A 26,020-nucleotide genomic window follows, 5' to 3' on the forward strand; every position below is an offset into this window, starting at 1 on the left:
ATACTTGTAATTACAAAGGCAGTTTAACCATGAACAACTACAGGGTATTCCTGTAGCTAAGCACTCAACGCTTATTGGCAGAGAACTCGAGGAGTATGCGAGTGAGTATGACTGTGAGCCATAATGCAATATTTATGAGCCATGAAAATGCAATTCGAGTCTTCCTGGCAGACAGACAAACGGACGGAGGTGCCTCACACCTCGACAATTGGTTGCAGCTTTCAGCTGCTTCCCTAAGCAGCAGCTTCCGCAGCAGCAGGAGCTGTGGCAGCAGTTGCCACGGAACTTGTGGGTGCTACTCTCCTTCTCTATATATCTTTGCCTTTTCGTGCAGCTATAGACAGCGGGGCGTATGCGCAATAAATTAAAAGCTGTCTTTTCACCCAGTCGAGTCAACTCAAAAGTCAATTAATAACAGGCAACAACAACAGCAACAGAAACAATGAGAGATACTCCAGACATGCAACAACGACAACCACCACAACTGACGTCACAAGCTTGCTGCTGCCTCAGCTGAGGCTCGCTGGTCAGTTCAAGAGGTTAAATTGTCTACGACTTTTTGCCAGCTGCATGAACGTGAGAAGACTTTCGGCTGAGGAAGTAGCAATCCAAAAGTTATGTTAACTTAAGTTATGTCCCAAAATGCCATTAGCAACAGCCACAATAACAATATCAAAAACAGAAAAGAAGATTTACATGATCATTAAGCGCGTTGAGCAAATGTATGCAAAAATGTTGATACGTGCACTAAAAGCAGCTAATTGGCAATTAAATTGTTGTTCTGTTATTTTAAAAATACATAAACAAAAAATTACACACCAAATAAAATGAGATTTAAAAATGCTGATGGTTTCCTTAGTAATAATATAATGATAGTTTTAAGCGGAAAATTGTCTAAAAAATTCTGGCCCATATTATATTGTAATTGAATAGTTAGAGAGCAAGCGAATCGATGCTTCAAAGACAGCTCTAACAGCTCTTAACCACCTGCATTTCGAGCAATTTTTCATGCTCTCAAAACTAAAGCATTTTACATAAGCATCGCTTTAATCAAGCAGTGCAATAATTTCAAAGCCAATTTGCAACACAGCTGAGCAGCTGCCACCTAATCATTGTGGACAATTGCCTCGGCCTGGGCCTGAGCCTGAGTCTCCGGTCCCCGGACCAGAGACGCTTTCAATTAAGCGATTGAAAAGCAGAAAGTATTATGCGCCTTAGAACAAAGAGAAAATTGGCTCTGCCAGCTGCCAGGGAACACGTGCCGCTAGCTCCGGACCAAGTGCAGAGGAGGCCCAGATCCAGCTAGCTAGCCACAGGCACTGCCAATGATTGGCCATCGTGTATCGCGGGCGAGAGGAATGGCGTGCGGATGGCGAAGAGGGACTTACCCGCAATTGACCGACAGCCGCAAAAGTGAAAATCTAAACCAAACGAAATTCTGGTTTCAATTGCTCGCGGTTGTTTTTTTTTTTTTTGAGTTTGAGTTTGAAATTTTTTATGGTTGAGTGCAATAAGCGGACTTTGCCATTGTTTAGCCGAGATTTTCTGTTTGTTCCAGCTGCTTGACGACGTTAAATACACACAGACTCACACACACACACAGAGAGCCACACAACATAGCCGCAGTTGGTAAAGGGGCGCGTTGAGCGGAGCGAAGAAAGAGGTTTAGTTAGTTGCTTGCAATTCCGTTCATCATCAAATCGGTAAACGAGTTTTGGCGCCAAGTGCCACTCAGTCTGGGCCTGTTGCCATTGTTTTTTGGCCTGGTTCAATTCCATCGCTTTAGCTTTGGACGACGCCTTTTGGAAAAATTCAATTGAAAATGATCGCCGCACAATGAAGTGTCTGCAAAATGGGCTAATAAACAAAACGAGAGGGTGGGGCGATTTCATAACAATTATTGCCAAATGCCCTCTTCAACCTACAACACCAGAAAGCCAAAACGATTTATGAATCTCGCCCATGATTGTTTTTTTTCTTATATTTTTATATTTTCTCTTAATTTTTTCGCCGGCTGTTGAATCTGACTGTGGCGTGGGCGTTTTTTGGCTGTGCAGAAAAACGTTAGTCAAGTGTTTTGCTTATTTTGAAATGAAAAACATTTTCCAAGTGCCCATTTTAATGCATATACATTGATATAAATATTTTTGTGTAGAAACAGACCGAGTAAAATTTTTGTTTTCGATATTTTTAGTCATTAGCAATACTTTTATGTATGTGTTGCCTGCCTAAAAAAGAAAACAATCAAAATAAAAATATATAAAATACTTTTTCTCTTAAATAAAAAGGAAAAAATTTCATTAGCAGTTCCCCAACTTAAAATATCTGTCATCATTCAAACTGAAATGTTCCCCACTTAAAATCATGCAAACCTAATAAAGACATTTCTAAAAAGAAACAAATCTTGGCCGATGCTGAGTATTATTTAACGGCTGCATCGGCCGTTAGAATGCATTTTAAGAACCGTTAGAATCTGAAAAGCGCACTACTAATGAAAATTCCATATGTTAATTTTTTTTTTGTTTGTTTTTTCCACTCAGTTCACAAAGTTTATGATCCATCACTTTATTGTTGTCGGTTCAATTTGCATTTTATTTGAGTTATTAAAACTGGCTGTTAGCGTAGAGCAATAAAAAAAAATGTTTTCACTTTCGCAAATTAACAAAAGAATTGAAGCGGCCAGATTCCAAACAGACTTTGACTTTCCTAAAGAAATGCACAAAATCCATCCAATTATGCAGTCACATCGAAAACGAAAGAAATACGAGAGCTGGTTAAATCTAAACTTTATAAACCGGTTTCCACCTGTCCACATATCTTATGTGTTAAATTATGAAAGACCTGGCAGTAGAATGCATAAATAATTTTCAAAACAAGCAACGGTTCAAAAAAAAAAAGCAAAAGAAAATGAAGTATGAAAAAAACTGAAAAATAAATCTGTTATGAAAACAAAACTTGTGTTGTTGTTGCTTGTTTGTTATTGTTGCTATTGTAAACAATAGGAATGCAAATTGACTGACCGCCAGACGTTTTATGATTTGTAATGTTAATTATGCTGATGAATAATGTCGAAAAGAGAGCCACTAGAGATGAAGGGGGACGATTTTCGAGTTGATTACTCAGCTCATCAAGCACACAATAAAGCGAATGCATAAGCATTTATCGATTCAGTTATATCTATATATGGTTTCTGAAAGATGGCGGAGGGATAGATAGGAACGCCATTCAAATACTTATATGGAAACTGAAAGTGCCAAAAAAATATGCGGAATTACGAGTATATTGCATATATTGAATACAAAGTGAATTATGAACGCACTGCATTTCAAATACAAATCGATTCGTTTTTCAATTCGATGCATATACACAAAAAAGTAAAAGTTACCAGCTGCCCAACAGAAAAACCTCTGAATCGAATAGCTCTGGATCCGTGTTCGACGTGCTGTTTACTGAAAGAGAGATGAAAAAAATAACATGAAGAAAACTACGAAGAAATCCAGAAATGCGCCACGGAAATGCGTCAAGAAATGGAAACGGGCGGCGACGCAGTTTCATTTCGGTGGGTGGCTGGCTGTCTATGTCTTGTTCTTGTTGTTCTTGTTCTTCTTACTGCTTGCTAACAGCCAATGTTAACATAAACACAACACCAACAACAACAACAAAGTGCGCGCTGTAAACAACGATGATCGATCGAGCGCTTGAAAATATATTTTGTTTATAATAAATGCGCGAGTCTTATAAAAATAAACGCATCAATTGCAATGCCGGCAAAGAACGCAACAAAGGCTGTTGCTTCTTTAAGACCAACCCCCCCTTTATCAACAGGCTATTCACTCACCCTCTTCGATTGTTTACAGAGTGGATGGAAATGGCAAAATGTGTTTATGGGAAGTGGAGATGTTGGCAGCAACTCACGTGGCTTGATTAATTGTGCAGTGAACTTACCTGGAAAGCAGACAGAGAGAAAGAAAGTTAATGAATATGCAGCGGAAAATAACAGAATAAGTGAACAAGTGAATTTCGTTGGTAATTCCAGACACAAATTATCTACAGCCTTCCACACTAATGATAAATAATTACTCAAGAAATTGTATACGCCAAAAGCGAGGAATTTTAATCGATTTATCGATACATTTACCGCAGGGCACTCTATCGAAGTTATCGGCATCTCTAGTCTATCCCTCTCTATAGATGGATAGATATCGCTAAGTGAATAACTATCATAGGCCAAAAGCGAAAAATTATAGTTAATCGAAATCTATAGAAATTACCGTCATTATCTCTATTTGATGATGATCAAAGGCTTTAGATTGATTTAGCAATACTAGCATATGGTATTTATATATGTTTATAACTAATTGAGTCACGTTAATAATAGGCGCGAATTTATGATCTTTATAATCAGGTATATATATATTCAGCACACGTCCAAATAGATTACATGCTATCAAACGCCTGATTAATCGATTAATTTATCTTTCTGCATGGATTAGCATATTTTAATTAAAAATTCGCTCAGCATCGCATAGTTTATAGGCCTGCCAGTCGACTGCCCAATGGGGCCAACATCAAAGTCAATGTTCTTAGCCCCATCTTGGGCTCCTCCACTTATTCTTCTACTTCTGCTTCTGCTTCTTCTTTGTGAAATCAACGCTACCATCATGGCATAATAGCATTATCACAAGGCGACAACGTTGACAACGTTGTAGACTTCGAAGACGACGTGTGCAGCGAGTTGCATGACACGACCCAAAGCACACACACAGACACACACAGACACACACACGCAGACTTGCAACACTCATTAGTGTGTATGTGAGTGTATGATGCAAAATAGTTGGCAGCTGCCTCAACTGCCACAATGACAGCGTCGTATGGAGTGCATTGCACCGGCAAGCATCAACTGTGCAACAACTTCTTATGCTTGCCTCTTGCCACCCGACCGCCCAAACACCCCATCAGCTGCCTGCTGTACTTCTGCTCCACTGGCAACAAACAACGCGCAACTTTTATGCCCGTCTTCGCCGACGTTTTTCTTCTTTTTTTTTGCCTTTGCAGACCGAGTGGAGTTTTAATATTATTATGCCACGTCGGTGTGGCAGCAGCAAAGTTAGCGAGTCACGTCTCAGACTCTTGACTTATTTCGACTAAGTTTGCTGCTAAGAAAAAAGTGTGCCGCTAAATTGACTCCGATGATGGGCAGCTCAAAACTGCCATGATGATCTCCTGTATCATAAATGCGACAATATCAGTGCAATTTCACACGATTAAATGCGCTGACAAAACAAAGCCCAGCCTGTTGAATGATTGATGCATTTCAATGTAAAAACACAGTAGCCCGCTGATGGGGAGGGGGAGGCTGAACAATGGAAAGTACCTCATCCCCCCACTCATTTTACTTTCTGCCATGCGTTTCCTTACAGTTGATGCGAATGAGTGTTGGTTTTATGGACGAGTGATTCAGTTTTGTGTGCAGAAACTGAAAGCGACCCCATTTGCGTTTATGCCACGTACAATAAGGCCGGCAACGAGTCCAATGAGTCAAGCACTTTGGGGATCGTGCCCAGTAGCCGGCTACGTGCGCGATCCACGCTGCCCTTTCCCCCTGCTACCACCCACCCCACTCTGTGCTGCTGGCTCGCTAAAAAGAATCGATTTCTTTATACACACGAAAAAAAAACATGCTGGCTTTTAAATGAGTTCGTTGGCATCGTCATTGCAAAATTTATGTGTAAGTGAGTGTATACAATACATACAAATATGACAGCTTGGCAACATGTTGCCACAGATTGCAGCAACATACGTGCAGCATGTTGCCACAGATGGCCGCTTATCTCTGCTGCTGCTGCTGCTGTTGCGGCTGCTCTCAAAAAAGCATTTAACGATTTCCGTTAGCTTGTGCAGGCGACTCCTTCACACATTTTGCCCACGCAAACAACAATATCTACCCAAAAAGTACAAAAGATGAGAAATAAACAATTTGACTTGAGATTTTGCAAGCCTCGACAACAACAACAACAAAACTCTTAAGACAAGTAAAAACAAATAAATAAGGCAGTTTTCGATTGGCGAATGCAAAATACCCTTGCAATTGTAGCAGTATAAAATATTCTTATATAGATTAAACCAAAACAATACTCATAATTGTTGAGTTTAAGATAGATTTATTTGCAAACAAAATTGTTTATCATACGAAAAGTACATTATTAGTCAGACAGAAATTCCTTACACAGAACTCGGCAAGAGTATACAAATAATAAGAAAAAAGGTGCCCAATGCCTTTAAAATATTTATGTATGAATAACAACGAGAAAATAACGCGTTAAATTTTTGGTTAGGGTTAAAGCCTCGAGCATATTGTCATGTGACAGGAAATGAAGCTAATTTGTTGGCGGGGTGTGGCAGCTGTTTGGGCCAAAAAGGAGGGAGCGTATCGAATACAAAGACCAGGCAACAAACAGAGACGCAGCAAGGCAAGGCAAGGAACTGGCACAAGGCAAATGCTGTCTTTTTTCATGTTATTTACACTCAGCCCTGTTGGCTGGCAAAATGGTTGAAGCGCATTCAAAAAAACATTCGCATCACATTTTATGACGAGATGACAACAAACACACATTAACACACACACATTAACACACACACAGCACAACAAAGGAACAGGCAGCTTTTGCCTTTGAACTTGCCCTGGGCTTACACACAGAGATGCATAGATGTGGCCCAAAGTCAGCGACAGCTTCCACTGCACTGAGCGAAAGAATGTACTTGAATTGTTAATATTAAACTTTGCTAAATTCTCCACAATGCACTCCTGAAAATGTTGATGTATTTTTATATTTTTTGACGTATTTGTGCACAGTGTAGCACAGAGTGATAATTTTCCACTTTCAGCGCTAAACAAACATCATAATGAAGCATTTTGCCGCAATATAGGAGAGACAAGGGACAAGGGACAAGGGACAAGGGACAAGGGTTTGTGCCAAGGGTTGAGGGGGTGACTGGTGAATAAACAAAGCCATCCACCCACACAGAGTGTCCGCCCTTAGAATATCAGCTGTGGCCATGAGTCATACAGCCAACAGCTGTTGGTGGGTTGCCCGGCTTAAATGAGAGGGTGGCTCCGCATTATCATCCCCCATTCTTGGGTGGGTGAGTCAGAGCAAAGCCTGAACTGGGCGAATGACTCAAAATGGAAAAAGGAAAAGCTTTTCGACAAACTGTCAGAGCAGAGATAATGAAACGTGTTGCTCTGCGTAATCAGCAGCAGCAGCAGCTGAAACGTGATGCAAACTGAAATTAGAGCACACACACACAAACACACATTTGATATATATGTGTATGTGCATAAGCAACAACAATAACAACAACAACAACTGGTTGCCATGTCTCCCCTCAAGTTGCAGGCGCTATTCCTGGCACTTGTCCACTTCATGTCAAGTGCATGCCACATTTGAAATTGAAATGGAATTCAGTTTTTAGCTTCTTCAAGGGTGGCTTCTCTCTTTTTCTCTCTGCCAATCTCTCTCTCTCTCTCTCTCTTTAGCTCAGTCTCGCTCCCTCTCCTTTATTTTGATTTTCAAGTCATTTGTGGTCGATTTTTGTCGCCGATTTGCGCAAAAATGGCAGAGGCCTCTTTTTTTCTTCATATGTTGCACGCATATTGTTGTTGGTCGTGTGGCAGCCACATGTCGGCATCAAAAGTCATTAGCCGTAAATGAATTATGCGCTCACGATGCTGAGAACACAACGTGACCATAAATCTCCAACGTAATTAATATATTTTTGAAAGGCTGACAGCAAAGGGTTAACAACTAAAGCAAGAAGAACGCAGTGCGTCGATAAGCCAGCAACTTAAACAATTTAATGAAGTAAATCGTCTGGATTCTTATCAATGTGCATAAGTCAATGTTGATCAATATTCATTTAAGTATTTATCAGCTGCTGTTATTTGCATAAATTCACAATAATGAAAAACATTATCTTTTTCCTTTCTCTCTTTCTTTTTAGCTCATACATCATTTTGGAATTTTTAATTATTGAAAATAAATCTGGCATGGCAAAAGAATGCCTGACCATATTATACACTCGAGAGCGTTGGCCATATTTTATTTTATTTTTCGCAACCACACCCCAAACATGGCCATGCTGTTGCCTTTGCCTCAGCAACATTAATTGGCTGTGTTTGTGTTGTCTTTGGGCCAACAAGAATGCAAACAAAATAACGAAAACAAAATCGACAATATTTTTAAAGTTACCTGTCACAACGCTGTGTGTCGAATGCTCAACTAATATTTGCTTATAGCCTTTGCTCATTTCGCTGTTAGCTTGGATAAGATACCAATCAGACGTTAAAGAGGAAGAAGAACAGCGTACACCTTAGTCACTTTATAACCTCTACATAACTATATTTCTAGCATATTCAATTACAATTCTCAATTAAATCCAGTTATGGCAAATATTTTGACTATTCTATCGTTTTTCAAGCAGTGCTAAAGATAATATTATCATTTTGCTGTAAGTCATGCCAAGTATGCTGATAACGCGCAGTTCGCCGATAAATACGACTTTACCTTATGAATGTATATACCTTATCACACACACGTACACACATCATTTTTATATATATTTCAACGAGCAACAACAGGTTCATTTAATTTAGACACAGTCCAAATACAAATGGCCACATGGATTTACTGATAAGTGGCAAACGTTCCCTGACGCATTCATCAATAGCGGAAATGTGTGTAAATAACTTGAAATTTGAAAAACAATAACCCATTGAAAACTATTGCAGTATGAATCAGAGCCCAAGATGCTGACCAAAATTAGAGAGAAAGAAACATAAAAGATATTATAAATAAATTAAACGTTTTGCTTTGAGATGACGCATAAGATTTAAACAAATTTCATTTGTATGTGGTAGGTGTTAATCATGCAAACACTCAGAAAATGCAGGTGTATAAAAAGTGTGGCATACTCGTCCACGAGATGCCCTGTAGCAGTGATTAGTTATTAAGAAAGGGAAATAAACTTAACCTTCTCTTTCTAATGCTTAGCACCATTATACAAATGAACCTAACACAGACAGAAATGTCTCCTTCACAATCACATCATTACTCATTTATACATTTATACAGGGTATAAAAGAAGACGCAATTAATATTTGCCTACATTCTTTGCATTTTCATTGTGTCTAATTGTCTAAACAAAGTAGTTTCAAGCGCAAAAAAAAATGTGGGGAAATATTTGTTGTTCAATTTGTGCTTCAATTGTATTTCAATTATCGCTGCCTCAAAAAACAAAACACAAAATAACTTGGTCAAGCGATAAGTGGCAAAGGAAATGCGTGCTCCATTAAAGAAATTATATACTCGTATACTACATGATATGTATAAATATCATTTCCAAGAATGTTTTGCCTTATCAGGGATTTAATACAAATATGCCATATACTTGGACGACACTAAATAGTGTGTGTGTGTGCGTGTGGAGTGTGTGTTGCACATTTGATTTTTAAATAGCAAACGGTCAGTTGGACAATCGCAGGCGCCGCAATTTCGTATTGCAACAGTCGCAATTTGCATATTAAACGCTGTGGCCAAATGTACCTGATGGATACATAGCGATGGCAGTGCTTAATATGCATGCGGCACAAACTGAAGGCTGAAGGCAACCGAAATCAATCGTCATCAGACAGCAGACACCAGACAACAGCAACAACAACAACAGCGAGATTATTTTACAATGCACTTGGACAATGTGAGTGGAATTCGCAATTACCTTTTGCACATAGATTGTCATCACGACGTGAGTGAGCCAAAAGATACACACACAGCTAAAGAAGAAGACATAGATAGTGAATCTGAATGTGACACTCGGTTTTAAGTGGCATTTGGCTGGCCTTCATCTAAACTGAGCGAACACGACTTCAATTTCGATTTGGGCCAAATCTAATAATATTTCTACCCCTTGGATTAGTACCAAAACTGCGCCTTAAATCTAGCCAAGAAAAATGGCTGGAAAAATCGCCGGATGCAATAAAATCATGGTAGAGTTTGTGCAACCACCCGTTGAGACGCACAAAATGGCTTATCCTTGCAACCAATTCCCAAGGCGAAGGTCCTGGCAGACAGGCGCCAAGAAGCTGCTGTCTCCCCCATCCTCAAAGGTCCTGCTTGCAAAAATCGATGAGATGTGCAGACGAGCGAGATTTGCACTTAGGGTGCGACCCCAAGGCATCTATAAAACAACGAAACAAAATGCGTTTCTTGACAACTTGGCCTTGAGCGCATAAATCGACGCCTCCCGTCCGGCCACGCCCCTTGTGGCTTAATTGGATGCTGTGCTGTGCTGTGCTGTTCGACAAGGGGTCGGTGCAAATGCCACATTCGCTTTGGGGTGTGTGCCACAATTTTAATAATGTTGCACACGTTAGTTAAATTAACGATGCGGCTGAAAACAGTAATTAGTAGTGCTAAAAGATATATGACCCAAAGTTCTTATTCTCCTCTATCTCTCTCTCTCTCTTTCTTTTTTACAGCTACTATGTGTGTCATTTGTAAAAGGCCATAAAAACATGTCTAGTTTTTATTTTTAGACAACGTCTAGAAAACCGCCAGAAACCGCTAAAATACACAAGACAGACGCAATTGTTTCGATTATGTTTTAACTTTTTGGGTAATTGTGCGCTTCACTCGAATTTTCAATGTCATGAAAACTTATCGAAAAAATGCCAAACAATAACAACATCAAGATTATTTACACAGCGCTCTAAATTTAAAACAACAACATACAACAACATACAACAACATACAACAACATACAACAGCTGCACTCCACACAACGGCATTGAGCATCGAGTGGTTTGGTTGGACAAAGAGAGCTAGAGAGAGAGAGAGAGAGAGAGAGAGAGAGAGAGAGAGAAGGAGACAGACGAACTGGCAGATAAATGGTGGCAAACAGCTGATAAAAAGATACAAATCGATAAGCATTACAAAAGATACATTAGCATGCACAAATTGAGGCAATAACAAATGGAAAAAATGCAGCACTTTTCATTTTATATATCAAAAATGCAGGTGTATTTATTTTTTCACATTCCTGACACTAATCAATAATTTAAATAGGTTGCACAGCTTCGCCTCACCCCCACCTCGCCTCTCGTCTAGTATAATTTGAAATGACAGGCGACTATTTATAGAGCCAGCGCGAAAGAGCGAAAGGGACACAAGAATGCTGTGTTGAGGGCGGCAGCGAACCAAATAAAAGTTCGCGCAGAGACGGAGGGGGAGAGGGAGAAAAAAAGAAACTCACCCAAAATAACGAGTGCTTTTTTTTTATTACACTAAAGTACAATTTTAGTTTAAAAATATTTTCAGCTTTTTGCATATGTGCAGGGGGCAGGTTGCAGGGTTTAACGGCGGCGGCGCATGCCTCAAATTTAATTAAAGTGAAAATTTTGTTCATAATAGTGTGTAAGAAACCAAAAAAACGAAGCGAAACAAAAACTGCAAAGAAAGTTTGTTGTTATTTTTTTAGTTGAGTGGCGCTTGGATTGGGGATTGAGGTTTGGATCGGCTTCACTTGGCCGACAAGCAGACAACGTGTCGTGGTTTGATTTTTTTTTGTTTTTAACTTATTTCTATTTTTAATGCAGGCCCGCTATTGACCTGCTTATTAGCCAAGCACCCACTCCCCGCACCAAGCCGCATCGGCTTAGGCTTAAGTCAGGCAATTTGCATTATAGCTAATAATATTTACGTGTTAAATTCGACGAGACGTATTTAACACGCTGCATGCACTTTCTATAAACGTTTTGCATGATATGTTAAATGGCATGCTTCCCTTGCTTCCCTCAATCAAACAAAATCAAACACTTCACGATCTCAATTTGCGTGTAAATTGTTTATGCAAATACTAAAAACGCTTATGGTCAAAAACAATAATTGGCCACTGTGGCTACCAACTTGGTGAGCTCTCAAACAATGCTCAGCAATTTAGTGTTTAAATTTATGGATAAAAGGAGGGGGTAAATGCCATTGGGTCCATCACAAGAAAGAAATGGTAAAGTTTAAAAAAGAAGTGAGAATGAATTGATTCGACTGAGCAGTATTCATAATTAGTGTTGCCACCTTTTGACGCCGGTCAAAAACAAAGTTCGACTTTGAAGTAACTAACAGAAATCATGTTTTTAAAACAGAAAACTATTATGAATGAAATAGTTTGAGTGAAAAGTATACACAACTAATATGTCTAACTCATGACGAAGTTCAACTTCGGAGAAACTAATTAAAATCACATTTTTAAAGCAGAAATTACTAAAATCGCAGATTGTATATGCTCAAAAACATAGTGTTGTCAAACACTGTCCAAACCAAATGAGGAATTGAGGCTGTAAAGCTTTCACACACATTACGAATGCAACTCAAATTCAAATTGCTCATATTTGTTCAAAGTTCTCGTCTTAAATCCGCAATGCAAATACATTTCGGGCAAACTGACAAACGGAACTATATTAAAAAAGAAAATAAAAGGATATTTATGCCAATAGCTGACGACGAGACTGTCTAGACATGCAATTTCAGCCTGGAGGAGAGCAGCCAGCAAAGCTGCTGCGACAGCATGTTTACCAGCTGCACACACGCACACACACACACGCACACCTATACACCCATATAACAACTATAGATAAAGAGAGTTTGGGGGTGTGCTGCTGCTGATGCTTGTCAGGGCGGTGCACAAAACTACCCCCGAAATCGCAATCGAAATTGCAAAACGAATAATACAAAAAAACTTACTTGATCGAATTGTAAAGCAGAAATATATTGTTTAGCACTTAAGTTCTTCATACTCCCTTCCCAAAAAATGAAACCGAATAAAGCGGCTGAAGCAGCAGTTTTATGCGTGGGGAGTGCGCAGCAGTGGGAAGAGGAGGAGGAAGGGAGAAGGGAGAGAGGTATTCAGGTAAAACGGGCGTGTCAGCAGCAGCAGTTGACTTAAAGCACAGCTGTGTGCCACCAAACGAAATGGCGACAGGAGGCCGTGGAAAAACAGTTAAGCAACAAAACAAATCTGTTGCCTGAAATGGACCCAAAAATAAATAAGAGAAGAAAAAAACAAACACACACACAAATATGTAGAATACAACAGTAACAAAACGAAGAATTCAAAAAGCTTGAGGCGCTCTCTCAGATGGCGAGCAGCAATTTACATAAAACGAGCAAAACCAGTTTTTAGTATTTTTTAAAAATATTTTTAAGTCGCGGCTAACAACGTTCTGTTGGTCAAATCAGAAACAGAGAGAGAGAGAGCGCGAGCTCGAGAGAGGAACAGAGAGAGAGGGGGAGCAAGCGAGCAACCGCGAGATGAAGAAAACGCTTACAACACGCTTGCACTTTAAGCTTTACACACGAGCAGAACAACAACTTAAATATGAGAGCTTTAATTTATGAGAGAGAAAATGGAAGACAACAAAATAAAAAAAAACAAGAACAAAAACTTACCCATAACTCAGTACCCCAACTCATTTTGTTGTTGGAGTTTGGCGCTGCTGCTGCTGCGTTTTCTGACTCTGCCAGTTTCTGCTGCTGCGCTGCCTGCTGCTGCTGCTTCTGCTAAATTGTATTTGATCCGTTTTGCCACACTGTTTTTGTTGTTGTTATTATTGTTGTTGGAGAGCATACAAAAAAAGAAACATACACAAAAGTAAAAAACTGAGAATTTTGTTTCGTTTTACGTTGTGAACAAACAACGATAATAAACAGAATGAAAAACAGAGTAATTTCCAATAGCTGCGTTCACATTAAAAGCACAGGTAAAATGCAGACGTGTACCAAAGTCAGCACTGCCGCACCGACGCCGGCAGCGGCAGGTAGAAAACTCAAAATGGTTAAGGAATTTGGAACGAGGAATGGGAAACAGGAACGGGTGCGATTATAGGGACAATTGCCAATTGCTGGCAGCAAGCAAGCAGCAAGCAGAAAATAAAACCGGCCGCCGTCGCTGCTGACGTCAAGAAAATTTTTAATGCACTGGCATTCGTTGCAGGCCCGCGTGATGGATAGAGATAGAGATGGAGAGAGCGAGCGAACGAGAGTAAAGATTTGAGAGAGCGCAGCGTGGCTGCATTTCGTAATTGAGAGAGCGGGAGAGAGCAAATGAGTGAGAGAGCAAAACGCAATTGGCAATTGGAATTTTATAAGCAATCATTTATTTATGGCTGTCAAATATATTTAAACGCATTTCGCAGTCGCCTTTAATTGAATTCGACATTAGTTTTAATTTCCAATTTAAACGCTGGCAAACAACGCAATGCAACAACAACAACAAAAAACATCTAAGCGACGCCAGGCCAAACAATAGGCAAATTTGCCTATTGTTGTCTTTTTTACATAATTTCGCACACACATACACAAGCAGAGGCACACATACACGTACACACACACGCTCTCACACACAGCAACGAACATAGGCGAGTGCACGCACTCTGCTTCTTCCACACTGCGCTGCTGGTTTTCTTTTTAACTTTGTACCACTAAAGTGCAACGCTTTTAATATATCGATATTGTGGCCGCTGTTCAAATGTCGCACAATATTTTATCGCATTAATATGCGCTTGCACTTAGTATGCGTCATAATTTAGGCGACATTTGCACACACACAGTCACTCACACACACAAACACAAGTTTATTGTTTTTTTTTGTGCGAAAATAAACGGCATGCGGACCATGCGTATCTTTACCTTCGGCGATTCGTTTGCAACTAAAACAATGCTAATCAGTGTGACCGCAGCGCACTTCGTGGAAAATACGCACAAGGGTCGTAAAAACACTTTTAAATATACCAGACAATCTGGTAACCGATATTATGAGTATTCGATAGACAAGTCACGACTAAAAGTATCGCTTTCATGATGAAGACCGTTCAGTTATTTTCAAATTGCAATTCAGTTCAGTTACTTTCAATTGTAAATAAAAATCGCATAACATTTTGTAACAATTACGTATAATTTATTGATTTAATAAAAAATTAAATAGCTGCCATTCGATTAGCATTTGTTATTCGTTAAATCGAGTGCAAATAAATTCCTGTAGCATTAAATTATATACAGTAATAACAATTACTCCAAAAGATTCATTCATTTAAAATCGGTTTGCTTAACAAGATATATGTTTTAATATATATATATATGTGTATATATATATATATATGTGTATATATATATATATGTATATATCATGTACAGTCATTGGACATTGTTTCTACAGAAATTAATGCAATTTTTGCCAGAAAGTATTTTTCGATTCGAGACTTATTCGAGACGTATTGGGAAATATATACGAGTTAGTTACAATTAAGGCTAAGAACTTAAAACACGGCTCGACGACGACAATACTAAAAAATCCAACTAAAATACATTGTGCCCCATCGTATCATCCATCCAGCTGCAGCCAGTTAACTAAGCCGTCGTTGTCTGCAGCAGCAGCTCGGCGGCCATTTCGAGACTCCATCCGGTCTGTTGGAGCGCCTGCTCGCATTGGGGTCGCCCTGCGACTCCGAGACGGGTGAGCTGATCGATCTTGTAGTGGCGCAGGGCGAGCTGCACATCGCCGCTGGCGGCACGCAGCGCATTGCGCACATCCTGCTCGACGGCCGAGCTGCCCAGTTCGCCGAGCAGCTGTTGCAGTTTCTCCTGCTCGCGTGACGCCTCCGCCGGCACCGGTGCATACAGCTGATGGGCGCCCTCCAACTGTTGCTGTTGCTGCTGGCGCATCTTGTCCAGCCGTCGCTGGATTTGCTGCGCCGACAACGGTGGCGGCGCCAACGGTGCCAACGGGGCCGGTCGATGTGGACGCAGATAATCATCGAAGGTGACCTCATCGTAAATGGCCGCATTGCCATTGGGCACCTGGCCATAGTACGTGGAACCGGCCACAGGATCATAGCGTTCCCCAGCAGTTGCCACACTGCCGTAGAGCGACGCGGACGAGGCATAAACGTTGCTCTTGGGCGCCACCACACGATTCGAGATGGCGACAAACGAATGATGCGTTTCCGGCTGATGCTGTTGGTGATTCTGGTAGAGTTGCTCGCTCGGCTGCTCGACTGCCGGTGGTTGGGCATAGTAGTCCGAGGGGGCAGCTGCCACCCGCTCGTACCAGATGCGATTCACGAGACTCTGTGTGGCATTTGTGGCAACTGTAGCTGCTGCTGCGGCTGCTGCTGCCGCTTCCACATTGTTCTGCTTGGGCGTGGGCGATGCCTGGCTGGCATTCGATGTGGGACTGGAGTGGTTCGAGTGATTGCCATTTTTCAACGGCGTTAGATTCTGTTTGTAGACCATGTCCTTGCTGGCGTACATCTGTGCGCTGTTGCGCTGATAATCCTCGTGCGCTTTATTGCTGCCACTCCACATATCCTTCTCCAGCTCAGCTATAAACGACTTGTCCAGCAACACACTCTCCGCACTCGCCGCCTGCTGCTGCGGCACACTTGAAGTTGCTGTTGTCGTCGTCGACGACGAAAGATTCATTGTGCTGATCTCTTGTCGCTCCAGCGAGAGATTGCTCAGATTGTACTGAATGGCAGCGGACTCCAGAGCGGGTATATTCTCCTTGTTGGCATGCCCATTGGCCAGCGAATCGATGCTGCTGCTGCTCGGACCAAAGAGGCTCTTGCGCGCAGCAGGACTGCCATAAATGGGCGCAGCAGTCGCATTCGAGTAGAGTATTAAAGCACCTGCGTTGCCATCCAGACTGCTCGTGTCGAACGGATCTCGGCTGGGTGTCTGTGGAGTGTCTCGCTTCTGCTGCTGCTGGACAAATTCCATTGTGTTGGAATAGGTGGGCGGCATTTGATAGGGCGGAGGCTGCAGACGTGCCGGAGAGATTCCTGCTCCTGCTCCGGATGCACCTGTCGACTCAAAGTCAAATTGCGGCTGCTCGTTGAAGTAGGTGGGCGTATTGGGGCCCGAGGAGTAGGCAGCACCAGCTGCCGCAGCGGCAGCATCATTAAAAGTGGGCACATCAATGGGCGCATCCAGCAGGCAGAAGGAGCTGTCCAGTTGCAGCGAGGAGCTGTCGCCGGCACTCATCAGTGCGGCTGCTGCATTGGGTCGCATCTCTGGCGAGATGTCAATTAGGATGCCCTCCTCCTGCTGCTGCTGCTGTTGCTTCCGTTGATTTGGCGGCGGTGGTCGTTGTGGTCCCGCCAGATTCTTCTGCTTGATGGCATTGCGTCGATGCAGGCCACTGGAATCGTTGGTCAGCTTGTTGTAAGCAAACTGTTTGCTGGACGTCGACTTGCGCTCCTTGGCATGCGCCGTCGCCTGTGACGTCAGCGAGGCGCACTTGCGTTGCCGCTCCGCAGAGCCGGGCGCCCAGCAGAAGCCAAAGGATGAAGAGTGACGCAGTTGGGCATCGCCTTGGCGTTGCTGCTCCACGATGGCACGCGGAAAGATGCCAATGTCGTAGGTGCGCTGATTCTGGCCCTTGATCAGCTTCAGCTCGGTGCGGCCATCGATGATGGCAATGGTGTCGCCCGTCTCGATTTGCAGCCCCTTCGCGTCGTGATAGCTGCGCGAGGCGCGCATCACTGGCGGCGTCATGCTCGCCAGGTATTCCCTGCAAGAAAAAGTGGTATACAATTAGCTAAAGATTCCCATAGAAGGAGCGGAAGGAGCAGGAATTGCTTACTTGAGTGCTGCGAATGTGGGTCGCTCTGCGGGCGTTTTGTCCCAGCACTGGAGCATCATGGCATACACATCGGGTGGACAGGCGTCCGGCTGATGCAGTCGCTCACCCTCGCGATCAATTTTGCGCAAGATCTGCGAACCGTTGAGGCCCACCCAGGGATCCTCGCCAAAGCTGAACATCTCCCAGAGGGTGACGCCAAACATCCAGGTGTCCGAGGCATGGGAGAATTGGCGAAAGCGCAGCGATTCGGGCGCACACCAGGGAAACGGCACCTTCTTGTGCTCGGACATCACATAGCAATCATCCTCCTGGGGCAGGGCACGCATCAGGCCAAAGTCACCGATCTTTATATTGTTGCCAGCGGCGAGCAGCACATTGCGGCAGGCGAGATCGCGATGCAGAAAACGTTTCTGCTCCAGGTAGGCCATGCCCGTCACAATCTGAACGGACCAGTTCCAGATGTGGGTCAGCGATGTGTGGCGACACTGTTTGCGCAGCGTGTCTAGCAGCGAACCACGCTCCGCCAGCTCTGTGATCATCATCATGGGCTGGGACAGCACCACGCCATACAGCCGCACCAGATTCGAGTGGTCCAAGGCGTGCATGGCCTGCACCTCGCGAAAGAAGTCATCGATGATGCCCGGCTGCGTCAGATTGTCCGACTTGAGCACCTTGACGGCCACCGGAAGCACCTTGCCCGCCGGCGAGGCACTCCACTCGCCGCGTCGCACCACTCCAAAGGAGCCATCGCCCAGCTTCAGGCCCAGCGTGATGTCCTTCTCGTGGATGAGGCACGTCAATGCACCTGGCTGTGGATGTTGTTGCTGCTGTTGCAGCTGCTTCTTGGACGAAGGCTGCTTGCCGCCGCCAATCAGCTTGGAGAGTATATTCTTGCGCCACTGATGCGCCTTCTTCTTGCGCACCGCCTCCATCAGCCGCCGGATGGCGGGCTTGCCCAGTCCACAGCGCTCCAAATCATCGGAGAGGACATAGTCGAAGTGAGCCAATCGCGTCACCTGCAGATCATCCCTAATGCGCTCCAGAAACTGTTCCAGCTGCACCTCGCGCAGCAGTTCCTCCAGCCAAACGGTATCGCCAGCGCCTCCATCGCCGCCAGCTGGTGAGCCCATTGTTAGTCCACGGACCGCAGCACCTGCAAACGAGGAGAAGTAAATCTGATGAAAAATGTTTCAAACAAAAATACATCAAATTGTAAACAAATTTCTGAGGTTATTTTTATACATCCATATTGATGTGTCATTTTATTCAAATTATTCTCAAGATTCACTTTTCATATTGTTTTCAGTTTTTTCTGCGAGTGCATTTCAAATATGTAACTTTTCACAATTTGTTGACATGGTTTTTGTTTGTGTTTTTCACAACAACAAAAAAAAAGTGAGATTGCCTGCAACATCAATGTTTGCTGCTTTTGTGGCACTTCCCACGCTCAGCGCCAGACAATTTGAGAAAAGAGTTTGAATGCCGGTCACGTCATTTACACTGCTACATTTTTCATAGTAGAAACCACGAATCATCGTGTCTCGCACATGTTCGCAGCGAGTTCGAGTTCGCCGTCAAACTTGTTGGATTGGGCATAGTTTTGGCAACGCGAACTTGAACCCAAAGCGAAGTCAATGCATAATTGGCATAGGAACAACTGTGTTAGTGAAAGTACCGTATGGCCACTTATGGGCAGCATATAAAAATTAAAATGGACGACACGGCGATGTCGTTGCTTCATAATCAATAATAGCATTACGTCAGTTACAAACGGTGACTGCAAAGTCGGCGGCTACTGCGACTGCGCTGTTGCAGTCGCTGCCTGCAAGTGGGCCACGCAATGCTTGTGTATGTGTGTGTGAGAAAAAGAGACAGAGAATGTTATTTTAAGAGAGCGCAGCTGCAACCGCAATAGCAGTTGTGACGTCAGCGTCAACTTCATTGGGTATGCAAAGAATGCTTGGCGCGTGCCAAAGTTGAAATTATTGGCGATAAGGGAACGAAGAGGCTGCTCTTCTTGTTCTTGTTGTTGCTGGGTTATACGAGTGCAAAAATGAGCACAGCTTATATTATTAGAGATTGACTCAAGATAAATTCAAGCGATGAGCTTTACACAAAGCTTCAACTAATAATAACGTTTATCGCACAAAACGCTCTCTCCATCTCTCTCTCTATCTATCTACCTCTCTCTCTCTCTCTCTCGCTGGGGACTATTTAACAATTACATAGGCGGAAACAATTAACTAGCTTTGTGTGGCGAATGTGGAACGAAAAAATAAGAAGAAAAACACTCCCCTCTAAGCGGATTGCTTCAAACAACCAAACTAATCAAATGCTTTCGGGTGACGATCAACCACCAAACAAAATTTAATCATTTACAATTGTTTGACAAATGTTCGAAAAAATACAGACAGTTGTGCAAATCCCAATGAGAAATGAGATAGGATTGATAGTCAGTGAGTGATATGTGTACGTCTAGCAGATACTGTGTATTTCAGACTGAGCTATTTTCATAATTATCAGTTTCAATGTACAGATTCAAGTGCTCGTTTAGTAGATACTTATTATTTCAGACTGAGCTATAACAATATTTTGGAGTCTTCCAAAGCAAAGGCTTAATTCCTGTTTAACCCTTTTCATGGCATTTCTAATTTATACAGCGTATACAAAAGAAGCAGAAGAAGCAGCGCATATAGAACACTTACCGCGGCGGGCTTGTGGCAAAAATGGGTTTTGGTTTTCGGGAACAGCTGCAGCTGCAAAGCTGACCGAATAAAGTCACACACTGTGGCTCAGCGAAGCGTTGTCGCTTCCGTTGTTGTTGTTGTTGTTGTCGTCGTCGTCGTTGTTATTGTTGTTGGTCGGCTGCTGCACTTTGCGAAACTTCCTGTGTCTTGCTGGTGAACAGGTTGTGAAGATGAAACTGAAACTCAATATGTTTGTGGCTGGGCAACAGCAGCAGCAAAAGCAGCCAAAGCAGCAAAAGCAGCCAAAGCAGCAAAAGCAGCGTAATCAGCAGCAGCAGTAGCAGCAAGCGCAAGCAAGGTGAAGGACGTCGGCGTCAACGTTTTTATTTTTATCTTGTATTGTGTTCGTTTCTCTTATGGCTGCCTGTGTATTTGTGTGCGTGTGCGAATTGCGTATGCGTGAGTGTGTCTGCTGCTTTGTTTACACTCGCTGGCAGAGCAGATGGCTGTGTTGTTGTTGTTGCTGTTGCAGATGGATGGCATGGAAATTGGCCATCATCGTCGGCACAATAGGCGAATGGTGGAGGCAGGCGGAGTCCGCTTAATATTAATTTAACTGTTGCTGCCAGGCACCCCACAGCAAACACTGCAAATACAGCAAATACAACTACAACTCACAACTACAAATAAAAATACTGCCGCTGCTGCTGTCGTCACAGTTTTTTGCACAAATTTTTCCACAATTTGTACCCCTTCGTTTGTTGTATCTTGTTGTTGTTGTTTGTGTGCGTGCCAGCATTTATTTGTGTGTTACATATTCCTCACATAAGCTTTGTGTAATTTCGCATAAATTAAACAAAAATTAACTTTTTCATGGAAATGCGCGCACGAAAGACACCACAAAAAAAAGGATGGCGAAAATGAGAAACAACGTTGCTTCAGCAACTGCGACGCGACTTTGACTACGACTGCGGACTGCACACGAAGCTTTTATTCGAATCACGTTTACGCCTTGCTGTTGTTATTGTTGTTGTTGCTGTTTAACAACAAGCAGCAAACAACAAAACGAAGCGCGAGGCTTAATTATATTTTTAAAAAATAAATAACAATTTAGCTGGCGAAACCCGTACGACGCAACTGATTTTTAGGGATGTTGAACCATTACTACACGCCAGTGTGCCCAGTTCTTCACACAACAAATATACTCCACTTTCATCGCATTCGAAAAATACTATCGATAGTAGCAAGTGATCCAGCTGCGGTTACACTGCGTATATCTTGTCATCGCTTCGTAGTGAATGGCAATTGTTGCTACACGTGCAGCAATTTTGATATAATTTCGAGTGCGTTTTGTTTAATGCCAAAGTTGCTTTAAATTTACGAAAAATATGTCGGCAGCTGTTGCGACAGGTGTGCAAATCAATGGCCCATTGAAAAATAAAAAGATCGTCTTCAATGATGATGGCGAAGCGCTGACAAAGCCCAACAAACAGAAGCACAACAAAAAGGCTCCAATACAAAAGCAACAAAATGGTAAAACATCTCTAAATGGCCGGGAACAGGTGAAAAAGCCGCAAAGAATTAAATTTGGAGACGATGGCGATGTGGAGGAAGTGACCAGCAGTAAGTCCGCACCCAAAGTGGAGCCGGCGAAGAAAGGCAACCAGTTGCTGGTCGACGCCGCTGGAAAAGTGAAAAAACCGCAGCGCATAAAATTCGACGAGGATGGCGCTAAAAAGGAGCTAGCAACGGAAAGCGACAAGGACAGCGACGACGAGGATGCTGTGGACAATGACAATTCATGGAAGTCCAAGAAACCCAATAAATATCAGTCGCACACAGAGGACGATGATGCCCAGAAGAAATGGTATCAAGTGGTAAAAGTTTATGCTTAATCCGATTGATATATGGATATTTATGAAGCTATTATTACTATTTTCTACAGCACACGGAATACCCGAGCAGCGATGAGCTGCTGGACATGAAGGAAAACGAGCAACTTGAGCTGTTCAATCTGTGCAAAGCCTCCTTCGAAACGGAGAAGTCAACTTTCAATAAGCGTGGGTTTTTATCAAGTTAAATTCATGATAAATTGATTAATTTCTTACATCCTCCACAGGCAATCCCACTGATGCACGCTGGTTGCAGACGGCACTGCATAAGGGCACAGCCAAGGATCGTGCCAATGCGGGCGCTCTGCTGGTGACCAGCAATCCGCTGGGCAATTTGGAGGCATTGTCCAATTTGATTGGCTTCTGCAAGCTATCGAACAAGAGCAGCAACGATGTAATCGCAGTGCTGACGGATCTGTGGCAGGAGGTGCTGTTGCCGCCACAGCGCAAACTGTTGGCCATCCATACGCGTGGCGCCGACTGGAAACTGTTGCGCAAGCAGGAGCTGCACAAGGATCAGACGCGTCGCATCTACGCCTATTGGTACTTTGAGAACGAGCTGAAGGATCAGTATCACGAGTACCTCAAGAATCTGATGCAGGGCCTGCAGACGGGACAGGAGCACAACAAGACCGCTGCCATTGTGGCCGCTGCCAAGCTGTTGGCCTACGCGCCCGAAAAGGAGCAAATGCTGCTGACAATGCTGATCAATAAACTGGGTGATCCCATACCCAAGATTGCGTCGAAGGCGCTGCATCATCTGAGCGAGGTCACTCAACGGCATCCCAATATGTGCGGCGTCATTGTGGCCGAGGCCGAAAAGCTCCTGTTCCGCAACAACATCTCGGAGCGTGCCCAGCACTTTGCTCTCTGCTTCCTCTCGAACATCGCGCCATCGGGTCGTCCCGAGGTGTGCACCAAGTTGGTCAACATCTGCTTTGCGCTCTTCAAGGTGCTCGTCCAGAAGGGCGCCGTCAACAATCGCACAATGCAAGCGATCCTCCGCTGTCTGCAGAAGGCCATTTTGGAGGCACAGCCAGCGAAGGGCAACAGCGAACTGCTGACCAAGGAGATGCAGGACACCATCTATCGTCTGGTGCATCTGGCCGATATACGTGTCTCGGTGCAAACGCTGGGACTGCTCCTCCAGCTGGTCACCGTCAAAACGGAGAAATCGGATCGTTTCTACAACGCTCTGTATATCAAATTGCTGGACCTGAATCTGATCAATATTGGCAGCAAGACGGCAGCCCAATTGCTGCACATTGTGCATCGGGCCATTCACATTGACAAGCATGTGGCTCGCGCCCAGGCCTTTGTGAAGCGACTGCTCCAACTGGCGCTCTATGCACCGCCCCACATGTCCGCCGGTTGCCTGATTGTGCTGCACAAGCTGCTGCGCATGAAACGGGAACTCGTCGCTGGCATTGGTGATGTGGAAATGGCTGAGAGTGCGAGGCAATTGTTGCCTGCTGCTGCCGCTGAGGATCTCGACAAATTTGGCAGCGATAGCGAGGAGATCTACAAGGATGCGGATGCCGAACAGACTGATACTGTGTTAAAGCAGGAAGAGAATGATAAAAAGCCGTCCAGCAGCAGCAGCAGCTCCTGGCATCATGTCAATCTGATGGCCAGCGACTCGAAGGTGCGCAACATTGATGCCTGCAAATATGATCCGTATCATCGGGTTCCCGCATTTGCTGGCGCTGGCTATGCCCTGCGCAATGAGCTACTCCTCCTGCGTCAACACTACCATCCCACTGTGCAGGTCTTTGCCGAACAGATATTGCTGGGTGAGTAGCTGTACTCCACTCCATGGATTCTAAATGCAACTGATTTGTGTATCTATCTTTTAGAGAAGCGCATCGATTACTATGGCGATCCGTTGCGAGACTTTGCACTGCCGCACTTCTTGGAGCGTTTCGCCTTCAAGAATCCCAAGAAGCTCGACCATCAGCAGGCTGTGGAAGCGTCGCACAGGAAATACACGTCATTTGGGGCACGTGGCAAGCCGGTTAAATCGCTGACGAAAACCACATGCACAGAGGATGAAATGTTTATATTCAATTATCTGGAGCATAAGCGCAAACAAGCCGATCTGATGGAGCAGACCAAGAAGGAGCCACAGCCCAAAGTTGAGGAGGAGACGCCAGAAGCGGCTGATGTTGATGATCTGAAAGAGGGCGAAGTGGATGATGATGAGTTCGAGTCCTATTTGGATGGCTTCTTTGGCAAGAAGCTCAAGGAAGGCAGCGATGGGGAGCAGGACGAGGACGAACTAAACTTCCTGGAGGAGCTGGGCGGTGAGCTGCAGGCGGACAAGGCCAAGAAGAAGCAAAAGAAGAAGAAACAAGAAACGGAAGGGGATGATATGGAAGACATCGATGACGATTGGGGCAATGATGATGCCGAGGAAGAGGATGCCGATGAGCAATCCGATGCAGAGGCAGAGGATCAGTCCGATGACGAGACGGGCTCAATTGATTTGCAGCCTTTGGATGAAATGGAAGACGATGACGATGATGATGATGAGGAAGGTGCTATACCGATGGGTGTTGACAGTGACTTAAGCGATGCGCCCGAAAGTCCTGACGAGGACGAAGATGACGACGAGGATGCGCCCAAGTCAAAGAAGTCACGCAAAAACGCCATCATGGACGAGCGAGGCTTTGCTCAGAAACTAAAGCACAGCAACGGTGCGTATGAGTTATTTCTGTTCCTTTTTAGATTTGTACTTAATTCATGTGTGATCTTTAGATATGAGCTCGCTGTTTGCGGCTGCAGATGACTTCTCCGCCTTGTTGGAGGAAACGGGCAAGTCCAAAGGACAAGGCACCAGCAATGCCCTCTTCAACAAGGACAAATCATCCGACAAGCAACTGAAATGGGAGGAGAAGCGTCGCTCGAATAGCAAAAACTATACAAGCAAAAAGTTTGGAGGAGCCAAACCCAAATTGGGCAAGAAACGAAAGCATTAACTGGGCTTGGAGAAGTCGAGACTTGTTTTTTTGTTTCTAAATATATGTAGAAGTCGAGTTGTGCTTATGAATTGTGTAAATAAATAACACAAATAAATATATGATATACACTATGTCGATAAACAATTCTCGACCCATTTGAATAAATTAATTATAGCAAGTTTGATTTTATTTGAAATGTTTTATTTTAACTATATATGTAAATGTATATTTACAAACTTTGGTGACTTACAGTTAGCAAATAAATGTTTCTTCATCTTTTTTATTCTTCATTTGTACAGCTAAAAACAACGCCTCGAAATTGATGCCATAATTTCATAATTCCATTGGGCGCTTTATATGTACATAATTATGTATTAATTATACATCGATTAAAATACGATATTATTTGCGATTTGATTGTTGAGCTTAACTTGTATCTGTTTAGTTGGAGTCGTCGCCTTATTTTGCTGTTGTTGTGTCTGTGTTTGCTTAAACATTTCTTATATTCTATTGGAACCCTAGAGACTATTGCTTAGTTTGTAAAAACTCTCATTTTAATAATAATCGAAATGCTTGGCTCGTAATATTTAACCCAGCATATTTTCTATTTTGGCTTCCTTTTAATGGTAATTCATATGTTCTATGTTTTTTCTTCCTTCATTTTTTGGAGTTTTGGTTTAACATTTTCATAGTTTGTTTTTTTTTTTCTAAGGCAACTCGTTTAAAGGCAACTTTAATATTTTATTAAAGTCATTTCGCTTTACAATAAACAATTTTGGGATCATGAGCA

At 43.2% G+C, this 26,020-nt stretch overlaps 3 protein-coding genes across 13 annotated transcripts in view; 1 reads left to right on the plus strand and 2 right to left on the minus strand.

Moving 5' to 3' along the window:
• LOC6557527 (formin-binding protein 1-like) overlaps positions 1 to 13,636 on the minus strand; it is a 33,802-nt gene extending 20,166 nt beyond the window's left edge. For 9 of the 11 annotated variants that reach the window (XM_043215339.1, XM_032734173.2, XM_032734163.2 and 6 more), the window contains exon 1: positions 13,500 to 13,634. In XM_043215339.1, coding sequence (XP_043071274.1) covers positions 13,500 to 13,523 — 24 coding nt within the window. In that variant the 5' untranslated portion in view covers positions 13,524 to 13,634. Of the gene's footprint in view, positions 1 to 13,499 lie in introns of all 11 variants that reach the window. The other 2 variants (XM_043215337.1, XM_043215338.1) reach the window with 1 other exon arrangement.
• A 1,581-nt stretch (positions 13,637 to 15,217) lies between these two features.
• On the minus strand, positions 15,218 to 20,662 carry LOC6557190. Its single transcript, XM_001984080.3, has 3 exons — positions 20,397 to 20,662; positions 17,692 to 18,844; positions 15,218 to 17,619 (listed from the first exon to the last, which is right to left on the minus strand). The coding sequence occupies exons 2-3, from the start codon at positions 18,819 to 18,821 to the stop codon at positions 15,456 to 15,458; spliced, it is 3,294 nt and encodes a 1,097-aa protein (XP_001984116.1). The 5' UTR covers positions 18,822 to 18,844; positions 20,397 to 20,662; the 3' UTR covers positions 15,218 to 15,455.
• A 1,002-nt stretch (positions 20,663 to 21,664) lies between these two features.
• Positions 21,665 to 25,419, plus strand: LOC6557199 (uncharacterized protein F23B12.7). The gene is made up of 5 exons (XM_001984079.2): positions 21,665 to 22,255; positions 22,324 to 22,438; positions 22,498 to 24,063; positions 24,127 to 24,966; positions 25,028 to 25,419. Exons 1-5 carry the CDS (start codon positions 21,767 to 21,769, stop codon positions 25,246 to 25,248), a joined length of 3,231 nt encoding a protein of 1,076 aa, XP_001984115.1. The 5' UTR covers positions 21,665 to 21,766; the 3' UTR covers positions 25,249 to 25,419.
• Positions 25,420 to 26,020: the final 601 nt, after the last annotated feature.

The sequence above is a fragment of the Drosophila grimshawi genome, unplaced genomic scaffold, assembly GCF_018153295.1.
Source record: "Drosophila grimshawi isolate 15287-2541.00 unplaced genomic scaffold, ASM1815329v1 contig_44, whole genome shotgun sequence".
NCBI classification, from domain to species: Eukaryota; Metazoa; Arthropoda; class Insecta; order Diptera; family Drosophilidae; genus Drosophila; species Drosophila grimshawi.